This window comes from Eumetopias jubatus, unplaced genomic scaffold, assembly GCF_037043125.1.
Source record: "Eumetopias jubatus isolate StellerSeaLion01/CBP00866 unplaced genomic scaffold, mEumJub1_p1.0 scaffold_4, whole genome shotgun sequence".
NCBI lineage: Eukaryota > Metazoa > Chordata > Mammalia > Carnivora > Otariidae > Eumetopias > Eumetopias jubatus.
Genome location: NW_028274810.1, coordinates 22,271,049 through 22,286,662, shown reverse-complemented (window position 1 = coordinate 22,286,662; position 15,614 = coordinate 22,271,049). Strand labels below are relative to the sequence as shown.

Sequence of the window (15,614 nt, the reverse complement as noted above, 5' to 3'; positions counted from 1 at the left end):
GACGCGTTGCGCGGCCCGGGCCGGAAGTCGGCGAGTTCTCGGGTGTGTGTCTGTGTCTGTGTCTCGAAGCGGCGCGCGGCCCGGGACAAACGCTGGGGAATCCCATCTGAGGCGTCACCACTGTCACTACCATCACCCACGGAGCCACTTCTAGAGGGGAGTAGACCCGGCGCTTCGCCGGGCAGAGAAGATGTTGCCCCTGTCCATCAAGGACGATGAATACAAACCACCCAAGTTCAATCTGTTCGGCAAGATTTCGGGCTGGTTTAGGTGCGGGTGCTGTTTTTGCGGGAAGGGGGTATCCGGCCGAAGGGGAGAAGGCCCAGACCTAAGGATAACCCGAGGTCCAGGGAGGGAGCGTCAGGGACACCTTCGTTCCCTGTGAGGAAAGGAGGTTTGGACTGGGAGGGTCTTGAAAGGAGACCCAACCTCCGGGTCCTGGCACCCCTTTGATTCCCGCCTCTTCTCCACTTTTATCACTCCCCCAGGTCTATCCTGTCGGACAAGACGTCCCGGAACCTGTTTTTCTTCCTGTGCCTGAACCTCTCTTTCGCTTTTGTTGAACTACTCTACGGCATCTGGAGCAACTGGTAACCGAAGGGGGAAAAGCAGGGCGGAAGCAGGGGGTGGGGGAGACGAAGCACTGTTTGCTTAGTGCCACGTAATTCCTCACCAGGAGGTTCAGGTCTTGCCTTTGCCATTCAGCTCTGCTGCTGAGTTGCTTTCTCAATTCCACACCAATCTGGCAAGGCTACATTGAAGATTCGGGCCCCGTCGTGTGCGGCAGCATTAAGGTTTGGGTCCCGCCTTCCCACCCCTCCCGTCAAACAAGAGTGACAAGTCTCCTTCATTTTGGCTGATAGTCATCCTTGACTACAAACTTCGCTTTGCTCACTTTCTTGAAATTGGGAGAAACCTGTTTCCTGCCTCTTTGGGGTGGGAGTGTTCCTTGCTTCTCTTATGGGGGAGTGGCATTTGGATTTCACCCTTAAGATTCCGAGAGGGAGTGTCTGAGATGTTCAACTTAATTTATTAGGTCTTGGAATGGGAAAGAGCTTTATAAAGGGGATATCCGGAGAAATATGTGTCATTCTCTTCTCTTTAATTTTATGTTGCGACTGTCAGATGATTTTCCTCTGATCTTGACTGCAGTCGAAAATCCCATATAGTTTTCTACAAACTTACACCTCTTGAGTTGATGGGTTTCTGTGCCATCTTTGGGTTTGTTTGGTTGGTTTTGAAACTGCTTTGCGAAGAGGTAAATTCAGGGACTCTGGAAATGAAGTACTATTATCTGGGTATTTGCTGTTGAATAACTTAGGGGCTTGTAAAATTCTTCAGCTAACAGTAAGATCATTACACTTCTAAGTGTGCTGAATGCTCTTTAAATCTCACACTCATTTGAGAATCTGATAAAAACCAACACTCAGAATTTTATATAAAACTTCATTCAGGGTGATACTGTGTTCTTTGAAATACATCTTGAACCCCAGCTTAAGAACCAATGCCATTTATACTTTATTTTCTATTAATTAGAGTTAGTCCTTTCCTTTATAGTACATTTTCAGAGAGAATTGCTGTCCTTGATCTTTATCTCTATTGAGATTGAACAGTGACATTAAATAAGATCACCATTTTTGTGGCATTTACATTTTTATGTGAAAAAGTGGACTTCTTTTCAGTTCAGATGTCAACTCAATTTTATAAAAAATACTCAGGTTATTGATTTAGTCACCCCTTTAAAGGGCATATTGAAACATAATAAAATTTTAGTATATATAATAACCATTTTGAATCCTCTGAGAAGTAGATATACGCATCCCATAATAGGACTATCCTTCAATGCATTTTGTATATTAAAAGCATTATGTTGTATTGTAATAATCATGCTTTATTATAAATATACAGTATTTATAATATATTTTGCTCTTCTTAAATTATGCCATATTGTGGCATATGTACTTGACTGTATCAAGACTATAACTTGGTTTGCATATGTACACTTTAGCTACAGTTACTTTATATTACAATACACTATCTTTCGATATGGCCTTCCATTGCATAAATTACTATGTGAAATGTCTCGTTCAAGGGAATTATATTTGAAGTGCCTAGACCACTTCTTTCATGGAAAGTTAGGTATAAAGTAAATTTTTTGACCTGTAGAGATCTATTGAGGAAATTACAGTTGACCTTTGAACAATGTGGGGATTAGGAGCATGAACCCTGTGCAGTCAAAAATCTGTGTATTACTTTTGACTCCCCAAAAAACTTAACTTCGGATAGCCTACTATGGGCCATAAGCCTAAGCGATAACATGAACAGTTGATGAACACGTATTTTGTATGTCATATGTATTATATGCTGTATTCTTACAATAAAGTAAGCTAAAGAAAAGGAAATGTTATTAAGAAAATCATAAGGAAGAAAATACATTTATGATACCTTAGTGTATTGAAAAATATCTGCATATAAGTGAACTCGTGCAGTTCAAGGCTGTGTTGTGCAAGGGTCAACTGTACTAAAACCACTGTTTTCCAAGCCATTTATCAGTATGCACAGTACATAAGGAAAACATCAGTGGTATATGACTTTTTCTTCTGCCCTTTGGTGGCTTGTTCTCCTGACTTTAGGATCTCTTTTCCTTCAGTTTACTCTCTTTGATTGTCTTATTATATCTTCCACATTTGAAATCCAGCTCTGAACTAATGTCTGTCATACCTAAATCATTTAGTAGGTAGGTATTCATCAGTAGGTTAACCTCCACATCCACAATCACTTATTCCCTAATATTAATTTTTATCAGAGGATTGGGAGTACAAATACATTGCTTTTGAAGCCTTGGCATATTTAAAAATCGCTTGGGCCTTTTCATAATCTGGGTTTTTATGTCTTATTTAGATATTACAGTTTTTAGTCCCTTTTGTTGACTGATCAACAATTTCTTTATATGACTGGATTATCTCTGTTCCTAAAGTTTCAGTTAGATTTTAAGTTCCTTGAAAAAATGCCTTTCTAGAATTTATTTTGTTTATCATAGTCATTTCTGTGTTCATTTTCATTCTATAAAAATTATGTTTCAAGATGTTATGACTATGAAATGTCAAGAATTTTTTTCCATTCTGGAATTAAAAGATGGATAAAACATGCTCTCTCTTCACAAATAAAGGTTTATAGGAACAGTTGATCTAGTTGCAAAGAATATTAAATAGTTCTGCTTCTTGTTTAGAGCCTTCATTAGCTAAAGGAAGAAATTAGGCTCATTTGGTTAGGCAGCTCATTCGGTTAGGTGTCTGCCTTCGGCTCAGGCCCTGATCTCAGGGTCCTGGGATCAAGCCCCGAGTCAGGCTCCCTGCTCAGTGGGGAGTCTGCTTTTTTTCTCTCCGTGTGTTTGCGCGCTCTCTCTTTCTCTCTAAAATAAATAAATAAAATCTTTAAAAAAATAAAGGAAGAACTTAGTTAAAATTAGTTTATATTTTTGATGGTGAGAATGTGTCATCAGTGGAAGAATAGCTAAGCTCTTTGTGTATTTTTCCACCATTAAATATCCACTGCTTTTTACTTTTCCACTAGAATGTAAACTTTATTAAAATAGGGATCTCTTCTGTCTTATTCAGGCACCTTAGTACATGGCACATAGTGCTTAATACATATTTGCTGAATGAAGAATGAGGGAATAATGAATGTATGGAATTAATCTACCAACGCTAAACGTACTAACTACCCCTGTTAGAGGGGAGGAAAATCATTAACCCCCTCTTTTCTCTTATTCCTTGAAGTTAGTAGGAAAATGGTAAGAATACCATATGTGATCTTTCCTTCTAGGATTCTTTTTCCTTCTAGCATTTTATTTTCATTAGTATTTATTGTTGAATAACTACTTAATCTCAAGTTAATATAGTATAAGTATGTTGTTTTGTACCATCTAGGATTAAGTTCTTTTTGAAATTACAGAAAAATTCCAAACAATTATTTCTTAAATAAGACAAAACTTTATTTCCAGAATGGTTGTTAGAGTTCCAGCCATCCCTAGCAGTAGATTGTCTAGAGTGGAGGAAAAAAGATAAAAAGTATATATAGTCTCTTTTAAGGAGATTTATCTGGACAGACATAGAGCACTTTGACTTAAGTTTCAGTGGCTAAACCTTTATCATTTTGGTCATACCTAGTTGCAAATGTGGTCTTTGTTCCAGTCAAACAGGTATTCTGCTGAAAGTCAGAGATTCTTTCTAAGAAAGATACTGTAGGCTCAGGAAGTGGGACTAGAAAGAGATAAGCTAGTTTGACTTCTTCTATAGATAGAAAACCAAGACCCAGGGTTTTTTTTCCCAGGGTAACAGCAGAGCCTAGAAGCACCTGTCATCCAAGGTTTTTTGTTTTTTTGTTTTTGTTTTTTTCCACTACACCATGATTTTTTTTCTAGTATCTCAGTGTAGTGTCCTTTGTTCTTATGCTCTTTTGTACTTCACTGTCTATTAGAAAATTTAATTTCAGTAATATTTTTTACCAAGGCTATTACAATCATTTTCCCTTTAGACATAAAGGGAAGTCATATAACTCTAAAGTAAATGTCTTTGTATTACCAAAGTAAATACTTGTTCAGGAAATGTTTTAGGCCATACGGGGCATTGATTTGTTCCTACTTCGTATAATATGTCATAGCATATGTTTGTAAAGTAACTCCTTGGTAAAGAATGTGCTTCCATTAATCACATTTTTCTATAGAATTAAAACATGTATATCTTAGTCTTTTATCAGCTTTTCCCCTCTCAAAAGACAACATTACTTACCAGTCCATGGTGATGACTTTTGCTTTCCTACAGCTTTACTTTTCACCTTAAAAATGCAGGTAAATATTCCATTTTGCTGAGAATTTTTTTAAGTAAGGGATTATATAGTGGAATGTAGTGGAGTTGAGGGTTTTTCATTGTAACTCTCGTTAGCTTAACAATTTATACAAATGTCAGGATTCTAATTTCTTGGTAATAAATTGACAGTTAATTGTTTCTTTTCTCCTTTCCATCTCATGAAAACCTATCTTGATTATTCCCTAGCTTCAGTTTTGAGTTAATCTTTAACAACCACTATAAATATACTGTTATCTTAGTTATCAATAGACTTTTTAAAAAATTTTATTATGGAAAATTTTAAACGTAAGTAAAAGTAGAGAGTTTAATGAACCTCAGGTCCCTTCCCATCACCCAGATTTAACATTTATCAACAGGTAGCCTATTCCATTTCCTCTTGCTTTGACCTTTCTTATGCTTTTACCTGTCCCACCACTGGATTATTTTAACACAGATACCAACTATAATTTCTTTTAAAAGAAATGCTCATACTTCAGTATGAGTCTCTAAAAAATAAGAGCCCACCCCCGTTTTTTAAACATTACCCAATGCCATTCTCATCTTTAAAAATTAGCAATTTATTTAAAAAATTAGCAATTTATTAATATCAAGTGTCTAGTTAGTGAGTGTTCAGATGACTCTTATTATCTCATAATTTCTTTTTACAGTTGTTTTAATAAATCAGAATCCAAACAAGATCTAATCCCAACAAGATCTATAGTATTTGGTGGATATGTCTCTTAAATCTCAATTTATGGGCTCTTTTCTCCCTTTCTTTGTTTTTGCCTCCACTAGACCTTAAAATCTTTTCCAGAAGTTTCTTTTGCTAAATGTTCTATTCGTGTTTATTATGTTTTGCTTCAAGATAGGTTTCTCTTTTGTATCCTAAGGAGTTTTCATTATTATAATATCTTTAGAAAGTAGTCACTTAAAAAAAGTTTAAAAATTAATCATAGAGAAACTGACAGTGTTTAAAGATGGGAGCCTAAAAAAAGAATGCTGCTTTTAGCAACTAATTTTTCTTCATCAGGTTACATTTGGTATATAAATCAGATAACCTGAAATATTTTCATGCTGTCTTTATTTCTAAGGAAATTTATGCCATGTGGTTTAAATGATAATTCAAAATAAGAAACATTTGCTAATATTGAAGATGAACAGTAAAATAGGCATTCCTCATGAGAGTATTTTGATACATAGGTGAACAGAGAATTAGAAGTAGACTCTTTTTCCTATGAGTTTGCCTACGTAGTTGCAGCTGAGTAATTTTCAAATCATGATACCAGGTTTAAATAAAAAGACCATATTGCAGTGCTTTAAGAGAAAATGATGTTCTGGGGCGCCTGGGTGGCTCAGTCGTTAAGCATCTGCCTTCAGCTCAGGTCATGATCCCAGCTTCTGGGATCGAGCCCCGCATCGGGCTCCCTGCTCAGCGGGGGGCCTGCTTCTCCCTCTCCCACTCCCCCTGCTTGTGTTCCCTCTCTCGCTGTGTCCCTCTCTGTCAAATAAATAAATAAATAAATCTTAAAAAAAAAAAAAGAATATGATGTTCTTCCACTTTAGAAGAAGGAGTCGTTTTTCAGGTGGAATCATATTTTATAATATACTGAAAATGAAATAGCATTTTAATGAAAATTAAAGTTACTTAAAATTTAAATAAAATTAAAATCTCATTTTGATGAGTATTAAAATTCCCAAGCTATATTTAAACCTCTTGAAAAGGGAACTTAATTGCTGTAACATACAGAAGAAGTTTACCATCTCTCTCCCATTAGGGCAATGTTTGATGCCCACTAAGTATATTTAAAATAAATTTGTCATAAAAAAATAGTGTGTATTAATTTGCTAGGGTTGCTGTCACAAAGTATCACAGTAGAAAGTTACTGTCTTGTGGTTCTGAAGACTGAAATTCTAAGCTCAGGGTATTGGCCGTGTCAGTTCTTTCTGAGGTCTGCCAGGAAGAATCTGTTCATGCTTTCCCTTAGCTTCAGTTGCTTTGCTGGCAATCTTTCACATTCTTTGGCTTATAGAAGTCTCATCTGATACCTTATCTTTACTCAGTGGTCTCTGTGGTGCATGTTTGTCTCCAGGTTTCCCCTTGTTATAAGGACAACAGTCATATTGGATTGGGGCCCACCTTACTGACCTAATCTTAATGAAGCATGTCTGCAGTGACCCTGTTTTCAAATTACCTCACATTCTGAGGTACTGGAGATGTAAGACTTCAAATTAAGAATTTGGAAGAGGACACAGTTCAACCCCTAGCAAGTTTTACTAAATATATGTGTACATAATATATCAGTAAATATTTTTTTATTTGTATTTATTTAGAATGAATACCCTGCCTTCTTCCACAACTAATTTATGGCCATTTAAAATAGAAGTCACATATATAATAAAATCCTTAAATTAAGAAATAAAATGTTAAGAACCATGTATAGAGTGGAAAAAATAAGCCTACTAAATATGTAAATTAATGTAGTTACTGAAATTGACTTTTAAATTTAGTTGTAAAGTTACATAAAGTTAAGGTGGGATGGGTAAAAATTCTCACTGTCAGGTTTTACTACAACACAACTGCATTGTCTTATCAGAATAGAGCATTTTCTGCAACGAAATTTTAAAAGTAACTTACCATATTAGTCCTTTGTCACAGCATAGAAAACAAAATCATAAACAATGTCTTTATTGGTGGTTTTATAACACAGTGCAGAGATATTCTTCAAATGGGTCTTTCATACTTGAAAATATAATAAAGTTTATTTTCAGTGTTATGTGACTATTAAGGTTCAAGTGTGTAGTGTTGTAGAGATCCAGTTAGGAAAGGAAAAATTTTTAAAATAACAGATCTGAGAGAATTGCATGAATAATAGGACCTTTACTGTGTCCTCCTCAGGCATCAGTTTTCTCATGTAGTCTTTTTATTTATTCCTTTATTCTCATTCCGCTTAGAGTTGGGTATTAGAGGAGTACAGACTGCTTAAACTGTATTATGTATCTATATTTGAATAAGGTATACAAAGTTCATAATAAAATTTAAGACATTTTCCAAAATACTTTGTGATGACTTGAAAGAGATTTATAAATTATTGTATTTTGGGGGGGGCGCCTGGGTGTCTCAGTCAGTTAAGCGCCTGACTCTCGGTTTTGGCTGAGGTCACGATCTCAGGACCTAAGATCAAGCCCTGAGGTGGGGCTCCATGTTCAGCATGGAGTCTACTTATCTCTGCCCCTCTGCTTCTCCCCCTGCGTGCGCTCGCTCGCTCTCTCTCTCTGTCTCTCTAGAATAAATAAATAAAATCTTTTTAAAAAAATGTATTGTTTTATTTCAGTTTCTAATTTTATAATTATTCCAAATTATGAGAAGATTTTAAAACTGCATTTTCTACTTAGGTGAGGAATGTTTTTCACTTTAGTTTGTAGCACTTACAATTGATGAAGGCTCTGGCATCTAGCCAAATTGTCAAGAGCTATAGGTCATGCTGGGAACACTAGATATTATGAGGTATTATTAATTAATATAGTGATTTATTAATAATAATGGTGATAGGAATATTGATGTAGCTTTAATGTGGCAAGCACTGTGATAAGTGTTTCACATATATTAAGTCCAATCATTATAATATTTATGACACTTTTTATTATTACCCTGTTTAAGTGATGGCTAAATTGAGGTACAAAGTAGTTAAGCAATTTAAGATTGACAGAACTAGTAAATCATGGAGCTGAGATTTGAACCCAGGTACTCTGACTTCAGATGTAGTGCTCTTAACCACTGTGATACTCCTTGGTTTTAAATATTGAGCTGTTGATATGCTTGCTTTCAGAACATTTCTACTGAGCTGTCTTCAAATTCACTGAATTCTTTCCTTAGCTGGTCTGGTCTTCTCAAACCAATGGGAAGAATTCTTCAGCACTGATACCTTGTTTTTTGTTTCTCCCATTTCCATTTAATTCTTATTTTTATAAAATTTTTTCTTATAAGGATTTTATTTATTTGAGAGAGAGTGTGCGCATGCGTGCATGTGAGAGCAGGGGAAGGGGCAGAGGGGGAGAGAGGGAGAGAGAGAATTCCCAGCAGACTCCTCACTGAGGACAGAGTCCCTCATGGGTGCTGGTTCCATGACCATGAGATCATGATTTGAGCTGAAACCAAGAGTTGGATGCTCAAACAACCGGTGCCCTTCCATTTAATTTTTTAAAAAATATTTCAGGGGCTCCCGGATGGCACATTCGTTGAGCGTGAGACTCTTGATTTCAGCTCAGGTCGTGATCTTAGGGTCGTGGGATGGAGCCTCATGTCAGGCTCTGTGCTCAGCCCAGCATCTGCTTAGAATTCTCTCTCCCTCTCCCTCTGCCCATCCCACTCATGCTTTCTCTCTCTCTCTCTCAAATAAATAAATCTTTTTTAAAATTTTCATATTTTTCTGCTGAAATTCCCAGTAATTCATACATTTTGTTCACCTTTTTCCATAGATCCTTTAACATAATAATTATACTTATGATAGTTCCAGTATCTGAGCCAGTATCTCAGTCTGGTTCTGTTGACTGCTTTATCTCTTCACAATGAGTTCTTTCTCTTGCTCTTTTTTGTGTATCTTGAAATTTTTGATCAAAGGCTGGACATTGTGAATAAAGAGCTGTGGTTATTAAGGTAATAGTATTTGTAACTAGAAATAGGCCTGTCTCTTCGGTCAGGCCATTATTGGGTTAGGTTTTTGCCTGTGTCACAGAAGCTCTCTCTTCATATTCATGGCATTCCCCCACCCACTACTCCTCCCTAAGCTGTAGACTGCTGTTTCTTGTTACTCAGTGCTAGGTTTGTGGTGAAGGCAGAGGGGCATTCAGTAACTTAACCCAGCCTCAGTCTTAGGCAGGCCCTGTGAGCCTGGGCCTTGGGAGTATGTTTGTGTTGTTTTCAACATTTTTACCCCTTCTGTTAAAGCAAAACTCTGTGTACATGTGGATAGTCTTGGGTGAGGGTGAGTTTCCTGCTCTTTTTCCAGTGGTAGCAGAACATCTGCTTTGTGTTGGTGCAGAATTCTATGTCCCTCCTTTAGTGACTTTTTTTAGTGGTTGCTTTAGCATGCATAGGATGAATTTTTAACTTACCACAAATATGTTTATCTTAAAATAATATACTTCTATTTTCTTCTGTCCTGTGCGCTTTTATTGTCATACATTTCACTTTTACATGTTTTAAACTCCACAATACAGTGCACCTGTGTTTGCTTTATACCAGAGATTAGCAAACTTTCTCTAAACAGCAGATGTTGAATATTTTAAGCTTAGAGGGCCATAAGGTCTCTGTCACAACTTCTCTAGTTTACTGTTCTAGCACAGAAGCAACCATAGACAGTATATAAACAGATGAGTGTAACTGTGTTCCAGGAAAACTTTATTTACAAAAATCGATGGTGATCTGGGCCATAGCTTGCTGATCCCTGCTTTAGATAGTTATCATTAAAAAAAAAAAAAAAAAACAGCCTTATTGAGATAATTCATATACCATACAATTCACCCATTTAAGGTATATAATTGAATGACTTTTAGTATATTCACAGAGTTGTAAAACCATCACAATAATCAATTTTAGGACAGTTTTATTACCCTGAAAGAAGCCTTGTACTTGTAGCCATCGCCCTCTAATTCCCTTATCCCCTGACTTTCCCTAATTCTAGGCAACCACTAATCTACTTTCTGTTTATGTATTTGCCTACTCTGGGCTTTTCATCTAAATGGAATCATACAGTGTATGATCCTTTGTGACTGGTTTGTTACACTTAGCATAATGTTTTCAAGGGTCATCCATATTCTGCATGTGTTAGCATTCATTTATTTGTATTGCCAAATAATATTCCAGCAGTGTGTGAGAATTCTGCTTTGTTTACATCCTCACCAACACTTGTTATTGATTTTTTTGATTTAGCTGTCATAGTGTGGGTATGAAGTTGTGTCTCATTGTTTTGATTTGCATTTCCCTGAAAGGTAGTTAATGATGTTGAGTATCTCTTATGTGCTTATTGGCTATTTGTATGTCTTTTCTGGAGAAATGTTTATTCGGGTTCTTTGTTCATTTAAAAAATTGGATTACCGGGCGCCTGGGTGGCTCAGTTGGTTAAGCGACTGCCTTCGGCTCAGGTCATGATCCTGGAGTCCCGGGATCGAGTCCCACATCGGGCTCCCTGCTCAGCAGGGAGTCTGCTTCTCCCTCTGACCCTCTTCCCTCTCGTGCTCTCTATCTCTCAGTCTCTCTCAAATAAATAAATAAAATCTTTTAAAAAAAAAATAAAAAATTGGATTATTTATCTTGGGGCGTCTGGATGGCGTAGTTGGTTAAGCAATGACTTGGTTTCAGCTCAGGTCATGATCTCAGGGTAATGAGATCCAGCATTGCTTTGGGCTCCATGCTCAGTGTGGAGTCTGCTTAAGATTCTCTCTCCCTCTGCCCCTCCCTCCAGTGCTCGCTCGCTCTCTCTTTCAAATGAATAAATGAATCTTTTTTAAAGATTTTATTTATTTATTTGACAGAGAGAGACACAGCGAGAGAGGGAACACAAGCAGGGGGAGCAGGAGAGGGAGAAGCAGGCTTACCGCGGAGCAGGGAGCCTGACATGGGGCTTGATCCCAGGACCCTAGGATCATGACCTGAGCCGAAGGCAGACGCTTAACGACTGAGCCACCCAGGCGCCCCTGAATAAATGAATCTTTAAAAAAAAAAAAAGGATTATTTATCTTTTTGAAGTGTTTTAAGAGTTTTTCGTATAGGGGCGCCTGGCTGGCTCAGATGGTGGAGCGTGCGACTCTTGATCTCGGGGTTGTGTTTGAGGTCCATGTTGTGTGTAGAGATTACTTAAAAATAAAGTCTTTAAAAAACAAGAGTTCTTCATATATTCTGGATACAAGCCCCTTTTCAAATATATGATTGACAAAATATTTTCTCCCATGTGTGCATTGGCTTTTAACTTCCTTAATAGTGTCCTTTGAAGAACATAGGTTTTAAAATTCCAGTGATGTCCAGTCTGTGTTTTCTGTTTTTGCTTTTGTTACTTGTGCTTTTGATGTCTTATTTATAAAAGAAACTATTGCCTCTCCAAGGTAGTGAACATTTTAGCTTTTATGTTTAGGTCTTTGATCCATTTTGGGTTAATTTTTGTGTATGGTGTGAAATAAGGGCAAAAATCATTTTTTGCATGTGGGTATCCAGTTGTATCAATACATTTGTTGAAAACAGTATTCTTTCCATCATGGCATCCTTGTCAGAAGTCAGTTGACCATAAATGTGAGGATTTATTTCTAGCTTCTAAATTCTGTTCCATTGCTCTATAGGTTCACTTTTGTTCTAGCACCATACTGTTTTGATTACTCTAACTCTATAGTAAACTTTGAAATTGGGAAGTGTGAGTCCTCCAACTTTGCTTTTCCATATGAATTTTAAGATCAGCTTGTCAGTTTCTTCAAAAAAGTCAGCTGGGATTTTGATAGGAGTGAGTTGAATCTGTAGATCAATTGGGGGAGTACTGGCATCTTAACAGTATTGTCTTCTGATCCATAAACATGGATGTCTTTCCATTTATTTAGGTCTTTTTAATTTTTTTCAATAATATTTTATAGTTTTAGAGTATAAATTTTACATTTTTTTGTTAAATGTGTTTTTTTTTTTGGTGCTATTGCAAATGGAAATGTTTTTTATTTTATTTTTTTATATCACTACTATATGGGAATACAGTTCATTTTTGTATGTTGATATTATATCCTGCAACCTTGGCAAATTCATTTATTCTAATAGGTCCTTAAGATTTTATATATATAAGATCCTGTCAGGGCGCCTGGGTGGCTCAGTTGTTAAGCTTCTGCCTTCAGCTCAGGTCATGATCCCGGGGTCCTGGGATTGAGCCCTGCATTGGACTCCCTGCTCCGCAAGAAGCCTGCTTCTCCATCTCCCATTCCCCCTGCCTGTGTTCCCTCTCTTGCTGTGTCTCTCTCTCTGTCAAATAAATAAATAAACAAAATCTTTACAAAAAAAAAAAAGATCCTGTCATCTGCAAATAGTGATAGTTTTACTCCTTCACTTCCAGTCTGGGTGTCTTTTATTTTATGTCCTGCCTAACTTCCCTTGTTAGATCCTCGAGTATAATGTTAAATAGAAGTAGCGAGAGGGGACATCCTTACCTTACACCTGATCTTCAGGGAAGACATTCAGTCATTGGCCATTAATGGCGCTGTGGGTTTTTTGTAGATGCCATTTAAAAATTGAGGAAGTTCTAGGGCGCCTGGGTGGCTCAGATGGTTAAGAATTGAGGAAGTTCCTTCTATTCCAAGTATGTTGAGTGTTTTTGTTATAAAGGGGAGTGTTAAATTTTGTCAAACTCTGTTGAGATGATCATGTGGTTTTTGTCTTTTATCCTATTGATATGATGTGTTAGATTGGTTGATTTTCATATATGGAACCAACCTTGCATTGTTGGGATTAATCCCACTTGGTCATGGTGTGTACTTTTTTTAATATATATCCTTAGATTCCATTTGCTAGTATTTGTTGATGATTTTTATATGTATATTTGTGAAAGATTGTCTTTTTCATTTCTTGTGGTGTCTTTTGTCTCGTTTTGGTATGAGAGTAATAACTGCTCTTATACAGTGAATTGGGAAGCATTTCTTTATCATCTGTTCTTTGGAAGAGTTTGTAAGGGATTGATATTTATTGTTCTTTAAATGTTTGGTAGAATTTATGTTTAAAAAAATAATAGGTACCAAGGTTAATAGTACTGATGCCCAGAAATGTGCACACCTGTTATTTTGTCAGGCCATTAGTGTGGGAATTTTGAGTCTCTGATCAGTAGTTGACTAGCTGGGTTTTGTGTTTTGTTGTTGCTAGTTAATTTCAACAAGGCACTGACTTCAAATTTTTTTAGTGGCTTTTACCACCTTCTGTTTAGTGTAGGGTTTGGGGCCCTGGAGGTTTTTTTTTCAGTGTTCTTGCTCTACTCTCAGCTTTCAGCAAGCCCTGCACACCTCGTCACAGGGGAGTCTCTGTGCTCTTGCTCAGCTCTCAGAGATAGATTAATATTGTTTTGTACTCTAGTCAAGGCTTTGGTTGTGGGGGAGAGAGAATTTGGTTCTCCTGCTGGAGCCTTATTTTTAGGCAGTCCCTTCACACCTGAGAGCCAGGGTGGGTATTGTTAATGTTCCTGCCCCTTCTTCCACCTCTCCCCACAGCCTTTTATCAAGAGAAGGAACAGTTGTCTTATTCCTCTTCCAACAGCAGCAGACCTTTGCTTTGTATCAATGTAAGATCTTGGGCCCAACCTGGCTTCAGACTTGCCCCCAGCAGTAGATGGCTGGTTTTTTCCTCTTTCAGTGGCAGCTGACCTTTGCCAGTGACCAGATTCCTGCCCCTTATCCAGTAGCAGCTAGCTTTGTTTCTACCCCTCTTTCAGTAGAAGCTGGGTTTTTTTCTTGGGCAAGGGGTGTTAGGATTTCCTTCTCAGGTGTTTAAAACTTATCTTTAATATTTTTCTATATATCATATTCAAGGTTGTCTTTTTAGAAGATTAATTCCTGATAAACCAAAGGACATTGAGAGAATTTAGAGAAGGATGTTTACTATTTGGTTACTATTATAATATGCCAATATGTCTGTTCTTTTACAGCTTAGGCTTGATTTCCGACTCTTTTCACATGTTTTTCGATAGCACTGCCATTTTGGCTGGATTGGCAGCATCTGTTATTTCAAAATGGAGAGATAATGATGCTTTCTCTTATGGGTAAGACTTTTTAAAAACCTTTTTATTAAAGTATAAGAAATACAGAAAATATACAAATCTTAAGCACATGAATTTTCACAAATTGAACACATTTGTGTAACTTGAACCCTTAACCCCACCCCACCATGCCTCCTTCTGGTTCCTTCCTGTGCTTCCAAGGGTAATAACCACCTCCCTAACTCGGATTTGTTTTACCTGTTTTTGAACAGTATTTAATTGGAATCTACAACATGTACTTTTTTTTTTTGTATCTAAGTTCTTTTGCTTAGAGGTAGGACATCTTGGTTTTACCAAAAAATTTAAGTGAAATTTTTTGCTAGATAGGGGACTTTCTTAACTTTTAAACCTTTTTTTTTTTTTTTGGAAGAAGAAGAAAGTTTCAGTATACAAAAATGGTCGTGTTTCTTTTTTAGAGGGATATTTTGCTATTAACTTATTTAAAATCATTATGTCCTAATACGATTTTATATTACCCTCTTCAAGCTCTGCTTTTATGAAAAATACTTCTTTTCATACTCTTGCTCATAATTGGAGAGTGTTTTTTTGCTGGAGGGACTATATTGGCCCATCTGGTCTCACTTCTGAGCCTAGTACTATTTAGAGGCAGAGTTTGCCTTTTGCTGTCTCTGATTGGGAGAAGCAGTGGAGTGTCCAGTGTTCGACTGACTCTGCCTGAGTGTTTTCCTTTTTGAGGTCATAGAGTATTTTGCAGTGTAATTATATTTATGTATAAGCAGCGCTCGGGTAATAGCCTCCCTCTCTGTCTCTCCACCTTCTTTCTCTTTCCCCTCTCACCTCTTACTTGTTGACTCTTTCCCGTCTGTCCCCCCCTTGTGAGTGCTGCCTCCTATTCCCTCCTTGCTTCACTCCTACCTGTCGTCTCTCTCACGCTCATCCCCGTCCCTGTCCTCTCTGCCATCTCTCCGCAGCTCCCTTCCCCCCGCCCCCCGTTCTTTCTTTTCAGCTCCTTGTGCCTGTGCTCATGGTCTCTCCCTAGTCC

General features: G+C 37.3%; 1 protein-coding gene across 1 annotated transcript in view; it reads left to right on the top strand.

The window, feature by feature from the left end:
• Positions 1-27: 27 nt before the first annotated feature.
• Positions 28-15,614, top strand: part of SLC30A7 (solute carrier family 30 member 7) — an 85,416-nt gene continuing 69,829 nt past the window's right edge. Inside the window, exons 1-3 of the mRNA XM_028101965.2 lie at positions 28-270; positions 489-590; positions 14,501-14,614. Coding sequence (XP_027957766.1) covers positions 191-270; positions 489-590; positions 14,501-14,614 — 296 coding nt within the window. The 5' untranslated portion in view covers positions 28-190. The remainder of the gene's footprint in view (positions 271-488; positions 591-14,500; positions 14,615-15,614) is intronic.